Consider the following 22,367-nt stretch of genomic DNA (forward strand, 5'->3'; position numbering starts at 1 on the left):
TGTGGCCCCCTAAGTCCCATCAAAAGCAGGACTTTAGGAGGAGCCCTGTGTGGCCCTTTACACGTACACATATGCAAATGGCAGAAACAGATTGCTTCTGGTTTACCCCGTCCTTTGCTGTTTGTGGGATCTGCCTGCCCCCCCCCCTCACTCCCCATCCCCCCCGCCCAGAACACAGTCCTCAGAGCATGAAACTGACAGCCTGTGCTGCTAATCAGCCATGCTCAATAAACAGCACACATTTGGAGAGAACACTGAGCACAAGGCTTTAGTTCTGACAAAGAAAACTTGCACGTCGGCAAAATATTCTTTGTTTTCCCTGCCCAGGGTCCCCTTAAGATCACAAACATAACGGGGATGAGTCGGTGGGGCCCAGAAGCCTCCAGAAGAATCAACACTGCCGCTTTCGACATTCTTTGCTTCCACTCTAACAGGGCTGGGCTCACAACGGACCATCGCAGAGAGACCAGAGGGAATAAACTGACCACACCAAGCAATTGTCCTGATTTATTGCCCCAAGGAGTGGATTTCCTTTTCTGCTTTATGCAGGTTCAGGCTTCTTTCTCAGAGACTGAAATAAAATCAGCCCAGAGTGTTTCCATGACCCAAACAATAGAACGGTACTTTTGGCTTCCACAAATAAAACCGAGACTTAACGCGTGACTCTTCAAAAGAGGAAAAAGATGGAAAGAATTTCAGGGTGTGGTTCATTCGACTACAGCATATGACTAAACTTCGGGGGGAAAAAAACCGGGTCTGATGATCAGAGATTAAGAAACGTGTTTTTAGCAAATGCTCAGGATATAGAACATTTCAAAGCCTATGGTTTTAATCTGTTTTGAACATCGCTTTCTGCACTGTTAGCTCCATTTATTGTTACAATCAAGTCAGCATTCCAGGGTTATGAGTAACCAAACGGCTGTTGCTTTAATGCAACTGGCCACTTTCCGCACAATGAGTTTTTAGGAGAAAAAATACTGGCTCTTGGTAAAAATCTGGTGAAACCCAAGTAAGCCCCAATACCTGCTGACAGAGAGGTCCTACTTGGCTGTGCTCAGAACAGGAGGGGATAGTGTGCAGGCTGAGAAGAGTGGGTCAAGAAAATCAGCAGCCTCAAGGCCACATACCTACCAGGGGTAACATTCTGAAACCTATAGCTAACGTGTTATCAGCAGCTACGGTATGAGAGATGGAAAAAATCATTTTATCATCATTAGTGCAAATTTATTACAGCACTTTCCACCTGCCATGAGCATGTGCAAGGATGTCAAATAAGGGTTTTGAACAAAAGGTAAGGGGGTGACTCATTTCAGCCTTAAGTAAGCTTTCCCAAAACACTTAAGGGGCTCAAGATTTTGAAGGATTTTGATGGAACATGGGAGACCACCTTGTCCTAATATAAATAAGCCCCAGGCTGACTTGTCCTAATATAAATAAGCCCCAGGCTGACTGTAGCCTCTTCTCAGAGCCCTTTTTGTGCAGACACAGGACCCTGCCTAAACACAGCTGCCTGGAGACCCTGCTTTGTCCCCCTGTCCCCAAGCCACTTACAGCGAGCAGCCCCAGTCTGCTTTCTCACGTAATGGGCAGGACAAAACGCAAAGCACAATGAACCCATTTACATTTTGCCAAGTGGGCAACAATCACAGGCACTTCGGAATATGAAAATGAAGGGTTCGGAACATTTCACATTACTGTGGAAAAGTCTGCTGCCAGCCCTTTGTAAGTGTTAAGGGATTTTATGCCACCGAAAAATTCCTTGCTGGCAAGAAGGACCATTTGAACCTTCCACATGTGAGTGTTGTTCCTACTCATACTGGGAGTGTGAATTTCAAGAGCTACCTTGTTCCCCTAAAACCTTTCCTCTTCTGAGATGGAGCCATGACTTGGCAACACCCAGTACTTACATGAAGACAAGGGTAGAGGTTTTAACCCAAGGACGTACCTGCTCTGTCTCTGATTTCACTTACTGAGCATTATCCGCCTTTGGAGAGCCTGGCACTGCTAAACGCAATTCTGTGAGTCTGCGTCCACTCCGTGAGGGCACGGTTTGGGAACCCCACTTCTTTTCAAGGAAGGGACTTGTTTTATAAGTAAAGTTTTTAAACGTTAAGTTTCCTATGAGGTCTGTGCTGCTCATTCCAATAACTTGCACATTACCCACCTCTGTCTATCTTTACGTACTGGCTTACGTGCAGCACCGAGGAGCGGATGAGCTCAGTTCTTAGCTTTTCCACCCACTATCCTCAGGGTCATGGAAAGATCCATCAATATTTCCAAGCCCCTGTTTGGATAACAATAAAACGGGGACAAAATTCCCTTCATACTCTGCTGGATTATTTCACATTCAAAGGGGAAAATGGATGTCACAGTCCCTTTGCAAGCCACCACCAACGCACGTTATTATGGCATGTCAGGGATGCGTATGCTTTCATTCTTTCCACAAATATACATCAAGTATTCACTATTTGCCAAGTACTCTGCGGCAGGTATAGCAGGAAAGCAAAACCGAAGCAAACAAACAAACAAATACCCAGGCTTTCATGGAGTTTAAGTTCTACTAGATATAGAAACTTGCCATGAAACGCTCTAGCAATCTCCAGAGCTGAGGCGATAGGCGCTTTGTCTATAGGAATCCATTCAGTTTTGCACTCAGTTTCGGTTCCTAATGACCAGGGCCCTGCGATAAATGGCTGGTTGTAACAGATTCTCAAGGTCATCCCAACTATCTGAGATAAACCCTGTGCAGTAGTGTTGCGTTTCGTGCCCTGCACCATGTTGACCCCCCTCAGATTGCAGCTGCCCCCCCCCCCAAGCCTGCCCCTTCTCTACACTCTGCCTCCTCACTGCCTTGCCTAAGGGAGTTTTCTCAGACTGAAATGGAGGGCATTAACAATCCCCAGTGCAATCCATCAATGGGGACAGGAGCTGGGGGACCAGTGCTTCAGACTCTCACCCTTAGGGGCACGGTTCTGATGAGCAGTCCCCATAGCCCCTCAGCGGGTCCCAGTGGGATAAAGCTCAAGTGGCCCACAGGGGCTCCCATCACTGGCTCTTCCTCCTTCACCCTCCCTCCCACTGTCCCCTTTCCTCCTGCTTTCTGGTACCACCTGCTAGTCCAACTGCCTGCCCCCAAGTCCTTCAAGAGTCACTGCTTTTAGGGAAAGCCAAACTGAGATAGTAATCCCATTTGCCCATAAACATCACTCACAAAGAAGTGATTCTCATCAAAATGTCTAAAAATAGAACACCACTGGCCCCTGCAAATAATTTGCACAGTGATCACCAGTTCTACCCCAAACTTGGCATGCGCTAGGAAAGCAATCTAAATTCCTACCTCCAGGACGTCAAAGTTGCACCTTGCGTGATACTCCACATCAAAGTCGTGGATGGTGAGCTGAATGCTACTCCCAGGGGCTGTGTTAATGTACCAGATGCACTCCTTGTTGGGGGGGTACGTGTTAGGGTACCCGGGGCTGCTGAAGGTGCCCGTGGTCCCAGACAACTCCCCGCCACAGCCTGTTAAAACAGGAAGGCTCAGTCAGTTCAAAGTGGACACTGGCCATTAGGAAAAACTCAAACATCCAACTACGCAAAAGATAACTGAAAATGCACAATGCCTAATTTAGGGGAAAACTCATAAAGTTATAATAGAGTTATAATTGAGCAGTTATAAAACAATGAGAAAAAAATCATGGCTACAACTTACTAAATTTCTTCCTAAAAAATATATTGATTATAACATTTGGTACAAAAATTCTCAGTCCTTATTCTCACCACATCAAAACTTTGGTAAGATGTTTTAAATAGAACTCCAATTTTTAGATTTTCTTCATTATATTTAGGAAAAAATTTCACAGTAGGAAGTACAATGAACTACGTAAGCAGTGTTAGCGAATACCATGTCTCTCGACCTTCAGTTTCCTTGTATGCAATGTGTTATTTCTAAGTCCTTATCAGACCCAAGATCTAGAATACTAACAGCTAAAAGTTATTACCTTTGTATGGGAGACTATAGGAAATAAAAAAAAATAATAAATGATATGTCCATAGCAGTTTATTGGTATTGCTAATTGTTTCCTCGTGGAAACAACCAAGTTGTCCTTCAGTAGCTACAAGGATAAATACATTGTGGTCCATCCACACAATGGAATATTATTTGACTCTGACACCAAAGGAGCTACCAAGCCAGAAAAAGATGTGGAAGAAATTAATAAATGAAAGAAACCAGTCTGAAAAGCCTCCATACTATATAATTCCAAGTCTACGAAATTCTAGAAAAGGCAAAATTGTGGGGACAGTAAAAAAGATAAGTAGTTGCCAGGGGCTAGAGGAGAGGAGAAATAAATAGGTTGAGCATAGATTTTTAGGGCAGTAAAGTTACTATGTATGATACAATAATGGTGGATATATATATATTACACATTTGTCAGTCAGGAGGGACAATGCCAAGAGTGAACCCTAATGTAAACTGTGGGCTTTGGGTGATAATGCAGTGTCACTGTAGGTTTACCAGTTGTAACAAATGTCCCCCTCTGGGTGGGGGTGGGGGCAGATGTTGATAATGGGAGAGGCACTGCATGTATGGGGACAGGGGTAAATGGGAACTCTACCTTCTACTTAATTTTGCTGTGAACTTAAAACTCTTCTAAAAAATAAAGTCTATTTCAAACAAAAACAACCAATGATATAGGTCCTGACCCAGAAAACTTACATCTAAAAACCAACTAAACAGGGGCACCTGGGTGGCCCAGTCAGTTAGGCATCTGACTCTGGCTCAGGTCACGATCTCGTGGCTCGTGAATTCAAGCCCCGTGTCAGGCTCTGTGCTGACAGCTCGGAGCCTGCAGCCTGCTGCGGATTCTGTGTCTCCCTCTCTCCCTTCCCCTCCCCTGCTCGTGCTCTGTCGCTCTGTCTCTCTCAAAAATAAATAAACAATAAAAAAAACTTTTTAAATTTTAATTGAAAACCAACTAAACAAATAGAAACTGGGTATGTAAAACCCAAACATGAAGCTTACATTTTATGAATGTTTACACAGCATGGCTTAGAAAGTAATTAAGGCAAATGATTACAACAACAAACCAAATATTGCAACACACGGTATATAGTAAGGAAAACTGCCACCACGCACTTAGATGTGCTTTACAGCTTTTCCCCCTATTTGAATACCCATAGTCACCATGTGAAGCAGCTGGGTTATGATTATCTGCATTTCTCAAGTGAGCAAATCAATGGAAATAGAGGTCAAGTGCCTTGCCCAAGGTGACCTGGCTTATAAGTGGTTGGAGCAGGACACCAGTCCAGGAAATCTGATAGTGGCCCAAGGACTTAATTACTGAATTCTGCAGACTCACGTAGTGTGTAGAAATCCAGACAGAGATTTGAGGATGGAGAGGCAGAGAAAACTTTGTGAAAGAAGTAAAATTTGAGAAAGGCTCAAATTTTCATGACAAAATTGGAAAAAAATAAAGGTAAAATTAGGGGGAAAAGATAGATCACTTTTTTTTTCCAATAGCAATTTTTGGTGATTAAAAAACATTGCTTGCTCTGTCAACATATCAAAGTCACCTTTTTTATTTTTTCAGCATACTCTTTACTGGATGGCAAATTGTTCCAAGTATCTCCTCTTATTCCGTATCAAGGCTTTTTGGGTTTATAAAATGACAGTACCAGGGCACCCGGGTGGCTCAGTTGGTTAAGCCTCCGATTCTTGGTTTGGGCTCAGGTCATGCTCTCACAGTTTGTGAGTTCGAGCCCCGCATCATTGAGATTCTCTCTCCTTCTATCTCTGCACCTTCCCCCCTTGTTCTCTCTCTCTCTCTCTCTCTCTCTCTCTCTCTCTGTCAAAATAAATAAATTTTAAGAAATGGCAGTACCTCCTCACTCCAAGATGAACATCTGTGCATTGTCACATGAGTACAATTAACCTGCCATGACTTAAAACAAGCCCCTAAAGCTGAGGTCATGTCTACTCTCTACCCCATGCAAATGTGCCCTGTACAGTGAGTTAGAAAAAGGATTTATAAAGGATTCAGAAGAAATACTCTCCATACAGAATCTCGACTTAGCTGAAAAGAGCTGAGGAGAATTCTAAGAAGAACCTTGATCTCAGTACAGAAATCTGATTCCAGCTCCAAATGCCACCACCTTCTGGAGTGCCCGTTTCCTCCTTCTAGTTGAAAACCTGTGTTTTCAGGCTTCAAGTTTGTTGCACAGGGTAGTATCTTTCCTGGGGCCTGTAAAGTTCCAACCTTCATTTCTCATTAAAACCTCTTGGGGGGGGAGGGGAATAGTTTAAAGTTAGACGCACTGATATTGTTTATAGACTCTGGTGAATGTCACAAAAACATGAATGCCATGAAAGATTAGAAAATATTTTTCCTACTAGAACAACACATGGAAAACGTTCCTGAAGCCAAAATCAGCACAGTTTACTCAGCACCACTGCACAACTGTGGGGGGCACCGGTCACAGTAGATGCCACCACGTGATGCCCTCTGGAATCTTGTGACACAGTGGCCCCCTAAAAATTATCGGAAGTTGTAACACCTTCTATTAAAATACATCACAGGGAAGCAAAAGCGTTCCGTTACCCCACCCTCTTCCTTTCAGCCTACATTTTCAGCTTCTGTGAATCCTGAGACCGGTTGTATCAGATAAAAAAAAAATCCAATGAAAAAAATCTTTGGAGGAAAATACCTTGGTGGCCACATCGCATAAAAGAGAACAAGGAAATGGAATCTTGGGTATCTCCCAGTTCTCATTTTTATTTCACTCCAGTTCACCAGACAATCTAATTCCATTTTTTTTATCATAGTTGATTCATCTAAAAATCTGCCTGACATTTTCCATTGTCTTTTCCAGTGGTTTTAGGTTACCTTGTAAATTCCTTTGTGAATAACAGGATACGAATACCCTTAAACTAGTCAGTGTAAAAGCTGGAATGATAATATCAGGTTCTTGGCAGGCAGTGATGCTTTGAAAAACTACAGCACTGATTTTATTCACCCACTTACAGCTCTGGAGACCCACAGTGTAATTTTCCCCAAGATTTAAAACAAACATAAACAAGGTTTATAAAATACAAAACCAGATCGTATTTTTAAATCTGTCATGGTTTCTTCTCATCAATAGCACTTATGTGTGTGCCTTTTAAAGGCAAATTCCAGTATCATTAAAAGTACCCTATTGGAAGACCTACCTTATGACCCAGCAATAGCACTGCTAGGAATTTACCCAAGGGATACAGGAGTACTGATGCATAGGGGCACTTTTACCCCAATGTTTATAGCAGCACTCTCAACAATAGCCAAATTATGGAAAGAGCCTAAATGTCCATTAACTGATGAATGGATAAAAAAAAATTGTGGTTTATATACACAATGGAGTGCTACGTGGCAATGAGAAAGAATGAAATCTGGCCCTTTGTAGCAACATGGATGGAACTGGAGAGTGTGATGCTAAGTGAAATAAGCCATACAGAGAAAGACAGATACCATATGGTTTCACTCTTATGTGGATCCTGAGAAACTTAACAGAAACCCATGGGGGAGGGGAAGGAAAAAAAAGAAAGAGGTTAGAGTGGAAGAGAGCCAAAGCATAAGAGACTCTTAAAAACTGAGAACAAACTGAGGGTTGATGGGGGGTGGGAGGGAGGGGAGGGTGGGTGATGGGTACTGAGGAGGGCACCTTTTGGGATGAGCACCGGGTGTTGTATGGAAACCAATTTGACAATAAACTTCATATATTGAAAAAAAAAAAGTACCCTATTGGAGGGGCGCCTGGGTGGCTCAGTAGGTTGAGTGTCCGACTTCGGCTCGGGTCATGATCTCACGGTTCGTGAGCTTGAGCCCCGCATCAGGCTCTGTACTGCCAGCTCAGAGCCTGGAGCCTGCTTCAAATTCTATGTCTCCCTCTCTCTCTGCTCCTCCCTGGCTCATGCTCTGTCTCTCTCTCCTTCAAAAATAAATAAAAACATTAACAAAAAAAGATATTAAAAAAATTACCCCATTGGAGTGAAAATACTGTGTGTCGAGGAGAGAAAGAAAGTATTGGCACTTGAAAACTATGAAGCTTTCTTTTTATCCTTTGTGCACTCACTACCTCTGAGGCTTAACGTATCAAAAGGTTAAAAACTTTGATTTAAAAGTTCACATCAAATGCAAAATAGAATAAGTTAATTTAGTGATATTTCATGGTAAACGTATAAAGTACTGGAAAATAAAATTAATTCTGATAATTAAATTTAACTCTGTATTTCTACATCCTGAAAAAGATAGAAATAACTTTCCAATTACTATTTATTCAGTCAATAAATATTTATTGAGCATATGCAATACGTGATCTAGAAGTTGTGCATATTTAGTGTCTCTGGGAAAAAAAAAACACACACACACAAAAAACAAAATAACAACTCCATTTATAGACCTAAAAAGTGCTATCCCCATATGCCTTTCTGTAAATCACTAAACTCTTTTTGTTTTCCCTTCAGTTTGCAAAGAGTAATTTCAATATGTTTGATTTGGAAAAAAAAAAACAAACAGTGAACTCTATTTTATCCTTTACCTGTTAATTGGTGGTAAATTACAAATAAGAATAAATAAATGACAGGGACACCTGGGTGGCTCAGTCTGTTAAGCATCTGACTTCAGCTCAGGTCATGATCTCATGGCTCATGAGCTGGAGCCCCACCTCGGGCTCTGTGCGGACAGCTCAAAGCCTGGAGCCTCCTTCAGATTCTGTGTCTCCCTTCTTCTCTGCCCTCCCTTACTCACGCTCTGTCTCTGTCTCTGTCTCTGTCTCTCTCTCTCTTTCTCTCTTAAAAATAAAAAAAAATAATAAACAGACAAAACAAGAATAAATAAATGATCATATTGCATTGCTAAAAGATATTTTAATTTTTGTTAGTTTCAATAGGATAATGTTAGCATAATTCTCTTTTGGGACTTATTTTGAGTCCACAGATGAGAGATTTTAATCAACATTTAGCCTGCTATGCCTCACTTTCTTGGGTTTTATCACATTTTCCTTGATTTGGGGATTCTTTGACAGATGTGTAGATGATATCAGGCAAAGGAAAATCTGTCAAAATATACATTTTAAAAACTGAAAAAATGAATGATGTCTGGGGTTTTTTCTATGCTCTCTTTTAGTGACAAGAGAAAACATATTCACAAAAAAATTAAGAAAATTTCTATTAGCCAAAAAATTAAATATGTAGTGAATTTATTTGATACTTTCATAAATTCAAGCTATCATTAGGCTAAAAGTGAAACATTACAACATGAATTTGGAGTTGTATAATTATGGATGAAAATGGAAAATTAGAAAGTCACACCAAAAGCTGGACTTTTTAAATTATAAATGAAAGCAGGGACACGTGGGTGGCTCAGTCAGTTAAGCGTCTGACTTCGGCTCAGGTCTTGATCTTGCGGTCTGTGGGTTCGAGCCCCGCGTCGGGCTCCGTGCTGACAGCTCGGAGCCTGGAGCCTGCTTTGGATTCTGTGTCTCCCTCTCTCTCTGCCCCTCCCCACTCTCACTTTATCTCTCAAAAATAAACAAACATTAAAAAAATTCTTTTTTAAATTAAAAAAATTTTTTTAAATTGTGGGGTTTTTAAAGAATGTAGAATGTGAGTCTTCCAAATTTGATTTATGCATCATTTTCCACTTAATTAGCTGTGGAAAAGGGAGTCAGTTCCAATACAAGAAATGGGATTTAGAACCTATACTAGCCCATCATCAAGGAAAAGGAATATGAAGACAATTCAAAAGTCTCACTGTGTGTAATTCGAAAACAGAGAAAATGTGTGCCAGATGCTGAAATGAATCAACAGCTAAGTTTAATTCTGCCTCATTGATCAATATCTTATTCATATTGGGTGACACAGCTGTTCATTTTGATGTACTATTCTGCACCTCCTATGGAAGAGAGACAAGGTGGGTTTTTGTTTTGTTCTTAACAAGGTTTATGGAATTCAAAAATATACCTGTCAGGGAAGGTGCTCTACCTCTATAGTTGTTATCAGTGTTGCTAATGTCCAATACTAAAAACTTTCTACACAAACAATTATCCTCAGTTTACTTTCTTGTCAAATTTAAATTTGGGGGGCGGTGGGGGGCTTGGAAGAGGAAAAAGCGTTTTGTTCACTGCACTATTTCCGTTGGTGTGGGGCTTAGGTCTTGACAATCTCTTGTTAAAATACACTTTCTCCTGAAAGAATCACAGAAGGAAATGCATTTCTAAATCCATCCACCCATTCTGGAGACAGAAACAACAAGGCTTCTGGAAAATCGCACGTGTCAACATGTCTTTGAGAGCAGAAATAACGGTACAGACACATGTGTGAATATCACACCTGATGCAACTATGGAGAAGGCACACAGTTGTGGGCGACTCTGCGACAATCTAACATCATGTTGCTGTCAATCACGCCCATGATTTTGAGGGGTGATGGCGGGGGGGGGGGGGCCACAGGAAGGGGAAGGAAAGAGAGATGGAGGCCAGACAAGGCTGTAGATGAAGGAAGTCACATCAACCAGTCAATGGCTATCAGGAAGTAATGCAGGAGGTGATGTGTAGACTTCCAGCATCCTCTCCATCATCATGTTACCTGACCAGTCAGATGAATAATAAAATGTGACAGAAAGAAATACGTTTTCTGTAACCGGGCTTTAGGAATCTCATATAGAGGACAATGATTCAGGAGAGCACTTCAGGGGTCAACATAGGGAAAATCATAAAGCAAGGTTTTAAAAGGCTGACAAAGGAGCAGACAGTGGAGTGATGAATAAAGGGTTTTGACAGAGACGTATTTGGAAGAAACAGAAAGTGGCTCTTTGTAGCCAACTGGTAACAGAAGATTTTCGTGGAGGAGACAACATGACTTCAGAGTTGTGTAATTTGCATGCTAAGTTGCAAAACTTTTGAAAATATAATAATATTCCAAGTAAAGCACAGACTATGGCATAAGACCAACCTTGGCTCTGTTACTACTTGGATAACTAACCTTTCTATCCTCAGTTTCTTTATCTGTAACAGCACTAATACTTAATGTCGTAGGGCTGTTGCACAGATTACATGAAATAACCAAAGTAAGACTGTTAGTTAACTGCCTGGCACGTGATAGTCACTGAATACATTCTGTACGTTATAATTTAACAAAAATTCATCCAGATATGAGGTGAGATGAGAGAAAGATTTGGAGGTAGAATCACCATATCAGCTAAATAGCTTTCACGAATACTCGATGAAAGGTAAGAAATCAGTTGTTCATTAAGCTACAGCAAAGATAGTTCATATTTGCAGGGTGGCTCATGGTTTTTCAAACCAGTTTTAATGAGCACATGACGATCTTATCTGACATTCCTAACAACTCTATACAAGAGGCAAGAATGATTGTATCAGGCCCATTTTAGAGATGAACAAAGAAAGTATGGGTGCCCGGGTAGCTCAGTTGGTTGAGCGTCCAACTTTGGCTCAGGTCATGATCTCATGGTGCATGGGTTCGAGTCCTGCATCGGGCTCGCTGCTGTCAGTAAACAGCCCGCGTCATATCGTCTGTCCCCCTCTCTCTCTGCCACTCCCCTGCTCACACTGCCTCTCTTAAAAATAAATCAACAATAGAGTTGAGCAAAGTGAGGCTCCAGAGGGCTACTGGACTCACAGGTCACCTTGTAAATGGCACATTTGAGGCCACCCCCCATCTCTATCCATCCCTCCTCCACCCCTACCCCCACGCCCCTTACTCCCAGTTCTGTGTTCTTTCCACTGTGCCTTTTGGACACTTGAGCCCAAAGGCATCGGAATGGCAATGTTGAACACCACCCTCATTACTATTCTGTCCATCTAGTGAGGGGAAAATCACCACAGCAACCTGAAAAAAATAAATAAAGCAAAAACTTTTTTCATTTAATGTGGGGCAAATCTGATGAAATCTAATATATTAACATTATTAGACATCAGCTGAACTGGAATAAAATAAGGTCCTACAGAGCATCACATGTTTTTCAGTTTTAATTAGTTAATCTTTCTAAAACTTTTAGTACTGGTGACTGATAATCTATTTGATTTATTTTCCTCCAAACTCCCAGTCATCAGCTGAAAGGAAGTGCTTACCTTATCATCAGGAAGCACGTTGATCTACTGAACTCATAACAAGGAAGAGTTAAAAGCTGTTGCTAAACCTGGTTACTTGTGGAGATCATTTAAATCTTTTTCATAAAGGGACTTTGCTATCACTGTTTTTTTTTCTTGGTCTAAAACAAGCAAGTTATAAAATTTCAGAAGGCACACATAAAAATGAGGCATAATCTATGTATGTTCCATCCTCAAAGTTTTGAGTTGTTGTTTTTAAATTAAAAAGTTCTAATAAAAGCAAACCAGCAATGAAACAGGGAAATGGAATCCCAGGTACAAAGTGTTTAAAGCTCTCTCTGTATTTCCCTACGATTGCTCAGATGTAGTTGTTACTTTATACTTGGCATTTTTCTGAAACTATTTTCCATAAACCAATAGCTCTGGGAGGACTGTCAGCGTGGAACTGGTGTGTTCAAGGCCCACCGAGGCTGCAAGAAAAGGAACAGAGAACAGATCCAAACAGGACATCTTCACACCCATATCCTTAAATTTCTGAGGGAAACACTTGAGAAGTCAGTGGTCAATGTTAAAAAGGAGCTGAAAAGCCAAAATATGGTAAAAGAATACATTTTCACACAGTAAACCATGATGCTCCATACACTTCATTAAAATAACTGATGCATGTGTTGTTTTTCTATAATTAGAAATTAAAAATGTTCTCTCTGATAATACCTTGAGGGGTGCCTTACTGGGTAGCCCAACTCCCCTCTGACATGCTACAAGGCAGCGTGTGGAGGCAGTGGGGTCGCAGGAGGAAGTTGCCAGAATTCTTCTGGTGGGGCAGGTAGGATGTAAAATGGTAACTTAGGAACTCAGAATTTGGGGATGGTCCAACCCAAGGCAAGGTTAAACTGCTCCGTGGACTACAGAGGCCTCACTTCTGTTTCATCTGTGAGATATGCAAATAATGTAGTTAAAGCAATTCTGACCAGAAAAATTTAAGGATGGGGTAGAAGGCAGAGGTAGAGAGAAATGTGAGCTCCCTAAAATGGCCAAAGCTGTTCAAAGGTGCCTATGACATGTAGAAGAGCCACAGAAAGTCAGCAATATCTGGTCTGATTTTACCAGTTAATTTCTCAGTAGTTAAAAGTGGATGCTGTTCTCTGGGGATGCAGGAAAAAGGCAAATGGTAGGTATCTATCCTACTAAGAGAAAAACATGAAAATCTGATCACTAGACTCTTTGAAGTCAAGACCAATGGCGGAGCCCCTAGAATCCATCTGATTTCAAGGATATGATCTGATCTTAAGGACGTGCATATTGGGGCGCCTGGGTGGCGCAGTCGGTTAAGCATCCGACTTCAGCCAGGTCACGATCTCGCGGTCTGTGAGTTCGAGCCCCGCGTCGGGCTCTGGGCTGATGGCTCAGAGCCTGGAGCCTGTTTCCGATTCTGTGTCTCCCTCTCTCTCTGCCCCTCCCCCGTTCATGCTCTGTCTCTCTCTGTCCCAAAAATAAATAAACGTTGAAAAAAAAAACTTTAAAAAAAATAAATAAATAAAAAATAAAAAAAAAAAAGGACGTGCATATTAATTTTCTGGGGGATTTTGTGGGTTAGCACAAGATCGGGCAATCACAGGTGAAACCAGACAAGAAGATCAGGTAACAGAGAGACCAAGGAATGTGAGGTTCTCCTGAGAATAAAGGAAGAAGAAAGAAGACAAAGCATGGTGACTCCAAGAGAAGAGAAAGTTGTCAAAACCTGCAGAAGCTCATGTACGAGGGTGAATAGTGTCCCCCAGACATCACATCTACCTGGACCTGTGAATGTGACCTTATTTGGATGCAGCATCTTTGCAGATGTTACTAAGATGAGGCTCACACTGGATTAGCGTGGGGCTGAAAGCCAATATAATTGGTGTCCTCAGAGGAAGATGGAAATCTAGACACAGACCCAGAGAAGGAAGAAGGCTAGATGGAGACAGAGATTGGAGTTATGCATCTAGAAGCTAAGGAAAGCCAAGCGTTGCCGGCAACCAGCAGAAGCTAGAAGTGGTAAAGAAGGATCCTTCCCGAGAGCCTTTGGAGGAACAGCCCTCCTGACATGTGCAGTTTGGACTTCTAGCTTTCAGAAGTCTGAAAATAACTTCCTGTTGTTTGAAGCCACCCTGTTTGTGGTATTTTGTTACATCAGCCTTAGGGAAGCTAATCTACCCCCATTGTTTTCCTGATAGACAGGGCGGCCAAACCCAAAGACAGACGCAAAATGACAGCCGTTCCGAGTGTAACATGTGAAGGAGCATGGGTTGGTAAGCTCTCCCTGCTCCTTCTTATATCAATTACTTCCCATTTATCACACTGAAGTTTAGATAATGGTTGCTTAAGGATAAGGTTAGAGGATAGAAAAGGTTTGTTTCAGCCTGTTTGGGCTGCTATAACAAAATGTCACAGACCGAATAGCTTATACACATCAGGAATGCATTTCTTACAGTTCTGGAAGCTGGAGGTCTGAGCTCAGGGTACCCTCATGGTAGGGTGAGGACCTTCTTCTGGGTCACAGACATCACATGGCAGCGGGAACTCTTAGGACTAATCCCAGACCCCTCATGAGCTGATCACCTCCCAAATGCCCCACCTCCTAATACCATCACCTTAGGTAGTAGGGTTCAACACATGCATTTTGAGAGGACACACACATTCAGACTCAGGAAAGTCTACGGTTGAAGAAGCTACAGACAGACTTAGGGCTCAGTATCACATTAGGAGAAAAGCAAAGCCAAGAACTAAGGATAATGATTTTTAGCACCAAGAAATCAGTGAAGGTTTAAAAAGTTTCCTCTTCCATAAGGACCTCATCCCAACTCCATACTCTGAGATAATCATTTGTCTGACTAATTTCCATACAGCAGGGATCTGTTTTCAATGGTAGGGACAAAAAAGAGAGAGAAAGAATAAAATCATACCACGAAGTTAATGACCTGGAAAACAGATGCAAGGAGCTCAAACTTGAGTCTGTCCATGGTTATAAAATGACTTCTAAATGACAATATAAGATGTCATAGAAATATTCACAATTAAGATTATCATAGCTCTCTGACTCTCTGAGCTATCCTGAGGCTGAATATTGAAGTATTTTGCCTTAGTACCCCACTAAAGAGAAATGAACCCAATGGAGCCACATTTTGGGACTTTTCACATAGTATAAATTTTCATTTCCTGTACATGAGAGGATAAAAATCTTTCATTTTGACCCAGAGAAGTATAGCCAATCTCGTCATCTTTTCATTTTGATTAATATGCCCTTTTTCTTCCTAATCTACTCATTCCAGCCAAATTAAACAATGGTTTCTCAGTAGCAGTTCTTTGCTTACAATTCAGGAGAAGTCAATCACTCAGTCCTTTTCTCTTATACGTTTTAAATTATTGAAGATTTCTGAACAAAACGTATAAAAATAGTGTAAAATATCTTCCAAGGAAATGAAATGAGACCAAGGCGACTGGACTAATTTCCCCCCAAAAATACCTAAGTAGTCCTGCCTAAGGCTACTAATAGCTCTTTTATGAAATCCCCCACATAAGCAAAGACTGAGGGAATGTGTTCTCTTGATGTGATTTTCCAAGTTCAACACTCATACTTCTATTTAAAAGTATTCATTCTAATCCTGCTTTCTTTTGGTGTAATTGTTTTGGCCCTCAGTACCTTATAAGGAAAAGCTCAGGAGCCTCCCCTCCACCCCCCAGGGCTCCGCATCACCCTCACCACCATTTCTTTCTCTCTCCTTCCTCAACCCTGAACGTTTCCTGCACAGTGAGGGTGCTCCGTATGGACACATGGGCAGATGTGGGAGGGAGCGCCATGCCAGTGGTGGTCATGTCCTCCAACCATCCATGCTCTGTGGATCGTTTTCTGTAATTATACCAAGGGGTGCAGTCCGCTCGCAAGGCAAATGCTGATTCAGGCGTCCAGCCTGGCCAGGAAGTTTCCCTGGAGGAGGGCAGAACTTTCTCGGGGCTGGGCTCCTACATTAACCAAATCAGGGGATCCACTCTGTCCCCCATTGTTGACCTCCAGTCAAACCAAGTTATTTGGGGGGCAGCCATTCTTTTACTCTTCACCTTAATAAAACTCCTCTTGTAAACTAGTTTGGGCAGCTAAACCATGGTGACAGATGAGATGATCTCTGTGGTTGATCCCAGCTCAGAAGCATATGATCCCATCAACCATATGTAGCAACTCCAAAACAAGAGCACTTTCTAAATGAGTAACAAAGCAGATATTGTGTTGAAGGACAAATAACATCAGCTATTTTGAACTAGTCATTTGCTAAGTAATATGCTTCCCCCCATTATTGCTCTTTGAACCTGAAGAAAAAAAGGAATTGTGTAGTCTAGTAGAGAGTCCTTGGAACCAGAATATTATTCACTGGGAAAGAGTGTATATGTTCATTTTAAAACATTCATTATCCTCAGTGGGAATTTAGTTGCAAAATTACCTGCTATAAACACTGGCCATTTCTGCATTGCAATATAGCTTAATCTTTTCTGGAATGAAAAGTTGTGGGGAAAACTTTCTTACTAAATAGGCGGCATGAAGCTGTTTATTCATTTTTTTTTAAGTTTATTTATTTATTTTGAGAGACAGAGAGAAGTAGAAAGGGGCAGATAGAGACTCCCAAGCAGGCTTTGCGCCGTCAGCATGAGAGCCTGACGTGGGGCTTGAACTCATGATCCTTGAGATCACGACCTGAGTCAAAAAAAGGGCTGGCTGCTTAACCAGCTGAGCCACGCAGACATCCCAGAGTGCAGCTACTTAAAACATAGGCTTTGGAGTTCTACACCACACACTGTTTTTGTGTTCTAATTCCATCACTTACTGGAATTGTGAGTTTGGGCAATTTGTTTAACTTCTCTAAGACTCCTTCCTCAGTTTTCTTATCCATAATGTGGGGATGATGGCACTTACAGAAGAGAATTATTAGACAAAACATGAGATAATATTAAAAGCACTAATCACAGGGCTCAACGCATGGTAAATATTTCTTAAAATGATAGCATCAACATTTTCCAAACAACATCAACATTTTTAAAATAATTACTTGGTCCAGCAATAATAAATGAGATGTCAATTGAATTAATGGACCAAGCACTTAAATCACACTTTCGTTTATTTTTTATATGGCAATGTGGTTTACTTTTATCATAACGTCTTAAAATAAATTTAAAATTACATTACAGGGGCACCTGGGTGGCTCAGTCGGTTAAGCGTCCGACTTCGGCTCAGGTCATAATCTCATGGTCCGTGAGTTCGAGCCCCGCGTCGGGCTCTGTGCTGCCAGCTCAGAGCCTGGAGCCTGTTTCAGATTCTGTGTCTCCCTCTCTCTGACCCTCCCGCATTCATGCTCTGTCTCTCTCTGTCTCAAAAATAAATAAACATTAAAAAAAAATTAAAATTACATTATATTTAAGTGTAAAGTCTATATATTATTGAGCTTGTGAGGAGTCTATAGGTATAACTGGGAGAAAAAAATCATGGACAAAATATATTAATGTCATGACTTACATAGAGAATATAAAATTGTATTAAATCTTCTAGAACGTAGTTACTATCCTACACCAGAGATCCCTTCTTTTTCATGTGAATTAATGCCACTGAAGGCTGGCACTGGTTTCTCTGAGTACACAGTGGCATACAAATAAAATAAGTCTTTGGATAAATATCACAGATAAATATGGCAATATTTAAGTAAATGCTCAAAAAGAGAAACCTCTGGGGACAAAAATTAATGCTCTACACCGAACACTGTGCTTGTTCTGTGTTGGTTTAGTCATTTTTGGTTGCCACAAAATTTGAAACTGTGAAAAAAAAAAAAAGCGTGGTTTCTTTTTTTCATGTTGTATGAAAAAGTGTGGAATCCCCTGGAAAGTATGTGCAATATCTATCAGGGGTGTTGTTGCCAGGGAACAAGAACACAAATAGAAGATTCAAGAAAACCCTTCCTTTGGCCCAAATCTGAAGGACTATTATAAATTGTGCAATATGTGATTTGGGAAGGTCATGGCTGTATGGGTTTGTTTTTTTTGTTTGTTTTGTTTTATTTTGTTTTTCTCTTTCTTTTTATAACTGATTCAAAGAGTAGCAATGGAAATAGAACTCAAAAGTTTTTCAAATAGCAGGGACATGGGAATTGGGATGCAAGGCTGCTAAAAGGCCCTCCCTGGTTGCAAGACTGAGAGCCAACGTTAAATGAAGGTCAACTGTGTGTATGTGTATCTTCTGTTGTCAAGGAGGCAAATAACGTCAGGATTTAGCTTTCCCACTCATTCTGAAATGTCTGCATATGTTTACTGCTGTCTCAGATTATGAGGACCTTGGAGGAAAAGTTCTCAAGCCAATGCAAAAACAGATGCATGGTGTTTTTTTTTTTTTTAGCAAATTATTATCCCAATTTAACAAACGTTGAGTTAATTTATAAACAGATTTTTTTAAATTAGCATCATCCATTAAGAGCTTCTTTGCAAAAAAGATATATGAGAATTTGCCATACATAAAAATAAGACAATGTATCCTAATGCAGAAATCTGTTCTTGGTTCTACACTAAGACTGTTCATTTGCTGTGGGTATCACAAAGATAAAAGTTCAAAATACCAAATAGGCTGAACTAGCCAGGGGAAGCAGGATAGGATATAACACATATAAATGTAAAAGAAAGCCTAGTCAGTGTTTATGGAAATAAGTTTTAACTTAAACAGAACTAATGTTTCTTAAAAGCTTCTCTTTTACTTAAATTTCTACCCAAACCGGACAGGATTTATCTTATATCACACTAAAGAATAAGACAATCACAGAAGCCTATGTTTTTACCCATTTGTCTTTACCAAGAGGTTGCTTACTGACTTACTGAATAAAAGGCACAGTCTTGATTGTCAATGAGGCTTACTTTAAAGGCAGACAGGGACGGGTGTTTCAAACCAGTTTCTCTCTACGACATTATATCTATCACTGCCCAACAGGAAGTAACACTATGAAAGCAATTCGTCACCAGCAGAGAGAAAGGCCTCTGTCTCACATTAGGACCAGACGGTGTGATTCACATCCCGGCCTTGTGAGCGTGCCCTGGATCTCTGCTGACCACAATTCATAAAATCACTTTCACTGCGATCATCATACCTCCAGACTGTTGTGAATTCCTTCATCATGCAGAGGCAGGCTCGGGACAGGCCACAGGAAATAAAATCCAAGTTCTTGCAATGGTTCTTATCAACTGATATCTGACCACATCCCCCCACACCACCCCCCAGCGCTCCCTGTGGCTCAGTGTTTCCCAACTGTTTGTTCATTATTGCCCTTCTAGGGAACCTTCCTAGATATTTTTTCCCAGGTTCTCTGCCATGGAGTGTTAACATTACAGATATGCTATATGTTCTGTATGATACATATCTGAGCTTTATCCGTTAAGCACAAGATTTTTTTTCACTCTCCTAAGAACCAATTTTCACGCCTTTAGAGTTGACATTGAGAAGCTGTGCTCTAACTGAAATACTTGCCCATTACAAAACTTTGGTGCTATCCCAAGCCTCCCTGCTTCTACTTAGAAATGTCCTCCTCTCCCAGATATTTGTCTGACTGATCAATTCTTGCTCATTCTTTAAGAGTCAGCTTAAGGGGCAGAGCCTGAAGCCTGCTTTGGATTCTGTGTCTCCCTCTCTCTCTACCCCTCCCCTGTTCTTTCTCTCTCTCTCAAAAATAAATAAACACTAAAAGAAAAAAAAAAAAGTCAGCTCAACTACCAAAGCTGTCAGGAGAGACTCCCACACTCCCTCAGGCTATCACCCATTTCCTCTGCTCCCACAGCATCATGGATTATGGATTTATTTCTACAGTTGGTTTATTTGTCTGTCTCCCCTACTAGATGACTAACTCCCTAAAGTCAAGGATGCTCTCTCCTTCTTCTCTGTTATGGCCTGAGCTGTCTCCCCTGAAATTCTTATACTGATGTCCTAACCCACAGTACCTAGAATATGACTGTATTTGGACATAAAGCCATTATAGAGGTGATTAAGTCAAAATGAGGTCTCCTAGGGGTGGGTCCTAATCCAGTCTGACTAACGGCTTTATGGGAAGAGGAAATGTGGATACATGAAGAGACACCAGGATGTGTGCTCACAGAAAAAAGGCCATGAGAGGACATAGAGCAGGAAGACTACAATCTGCAAGCAAGCAGAGAGGCCTCAGGACCCAACACCTCGATTTTGGACTTCAGGCCTCCAGAACTATGAGAAGTAAGTTTCTGCTGTGTAAGCCCACCCGGTCTGTCATATGTGCTCATGGCCACTCAAGCAAACTAATACACTATCTATATTCTCTACATCATGCGCTGAACCTGGTAGTGAAAACAATATATGCTGGTTGGTTGGTAGGTTGAATGAATAAAAAACACGATCTTGATAAGTGCCTGCTTACAAAGGCTACGTGCAATGACTGTAACACGATGCACAATTGCAAATGGTCTGTTCTTTGGAAAGCAGGCCTGGATGGCCTCAGAAAGCCAGGTCTGGGGTGGCTCAGTCGGTTAAGCATCTGACTTTGGCTCAGGTCGTAATCTCACGGTTTGTGAGTTTGAGCCCCACATCAGGCTCTGCACTGTCAGTACAGAGCCTGCTTGGGATTCCCTCTCTCTCTCTCTCTCTCTCTCTCTCTTTCAAAATAAATAAATAAACTTTAAACAAAACAAGACAAAATAAAAAGCCAGGTTTACTCACCCTCGGACACGAAGAGGGATGACCCACCATAAGGCAAATGGATAATACGATCACAAAAGATAAAACAATTGTCCTCAAAGGATAAACCTCCCAGAAACCACAGTACACATACTCTCAGTCACAAAAGGGATAAAAAATGACCAGTGAGAAGGGATTCCCCTGAAAGACCCAAAGTAAACAAAGACCATTGAAAAGACATTTGAGGGAAAGAGAAGCGGAGGGAAGGTCAAAGAGAAACACTGCTGACCTCGTGGAGGTGCTTTGCCAGGGCTCTAAAAATACATTCTTTTAAAGCCTTTTCATCCGGTGCCACACGGCCACAGGTACTCAAGGAGGCACTGGCTCATGTTCAAAGCAAGGCAGCCGAGGAGGATTTTGATAAGGGTTTTTAAATGTTTCCCCCGAGCCGATTTCTGAAAACCCTCAAGCCTTGGGAAATCTCGTCAACAGCTACAAAGAAGGTAAAATGGAACTGGCCCCCGTTGGAGAGGCTGATGTCATCTATCTCCCCAAAGAAAAGGCCACACTTTGCTTTGTGAAAAACCAGGGTGACATCACCTCCCGATCACATGCCACTTAGCCCTTCCCCTGCTATTCCCAGCTGAGGGGTTCTCTCCTTTTGCAAATGTCATTTTTTCACTCACAAAGCTCCTTGCCCTGTCTGTGCACCGGAGTCCACTGCCGGTGAAAGAGGGCCCCCGGGAGGGACAGCCGAAGAGGCGTGGGCTGTGCACGGCCGGCCGGGAGGCCTCTATTCACACAGCTTGCAGAGACCTTAGCAACCCAGATGGAGGCCCCGGAGGCCGAATGCAGCCCCTGGACAATGCTGTCAACACTGAATACCGGGAACCGTTTAGCCAGGCAGGGCAACTGTGGCCATTTCTTTCTTTCCAGAGTGGGATTCTCTTTGATGGTTCACATAAAGGCGAGGCGGTGTGGTTTAATCTCCCATCTACAGAGCCGCTTTAAATTTGGACCCACGAATAAAGCCTGATTGTAGATCCGTGCTCTCAGAGCAAATAGGAGATCTGTGCAGTTGACAAAGAAGCACATTTTGGAAACAGGCTTATTTATTAATTGGCAAAATAAATGAAGTGTTGGGGAAGGGGGGGGGCGCAGAATTCTCCCTAAGTAGCAATGTTCGGGAAAGGATGCCAGTGTAGATTCTGAATTCTCAGTGAAGAGCTTTTGGGAGTTCTTACCGCACAGTTTGGAAAAGAGCTAGGGGGCGGGGGCCGAGAGCCTAAAATGAGACATCTCTAAAGAAGAGAGGCTAGGGGTTTAGGGGCACTTCCTTCCAGCCAGGGAAGGAAAAGGAGCCTCAGGGCTAGTGTCAGGCCTGGTGCCCTGGGCCCCGGCCATGTGATCCTCACTCTGACACCGAGGTCGGGAGGGGCTGTGCAGAGACGTACTTCTTGAAATACATTCACATAGGCACGCGCACGTGCACAAGCACAGTCAACGGTACTTTCACACTGAGACCAGTTTTTAAATGTGTTTTGGAGTTTGCATCTGTTTCTTTTGCATT

General features: G+C 41.9%; 1 protein-coding gene across 1 annotated transcript in view; it reads right to left on the reverse strand.

The window, feature by feature from the left end:
* The window catches only part of CUBN (cubilin), a 283,623-nt gene that overhangs the window by 146,784 nt on the left and 114,472 nt on the right, over positions 1-22,367 (reverse strand). Inside the window, exon 29 of the mRNA XM_047868193.1 lies at positions 3,338-3,519. Within this exon, the coding sequence (XP_047724149.1) occupies positions 3,338-3,519 (182 nt within the window). The remainder of the gene's footprint in view (positions 1-3,337; positions 3,520-22,367) is intronic.

This window comes from Prionailurus viverrinus, chromosome B4 (assembly GCF_022837055.1).
Source record: "Prionailurus viverrinus isolate Anna chromosome B4, UM_Priviv_1.0, whole genome shotgun sequence".
Lineage (NCBI taxonomy): Eukaryota > Metazoa > Chordata > Mammalia > Carnivora > Felidae > Prionailurus > Prionailurus viverrinus.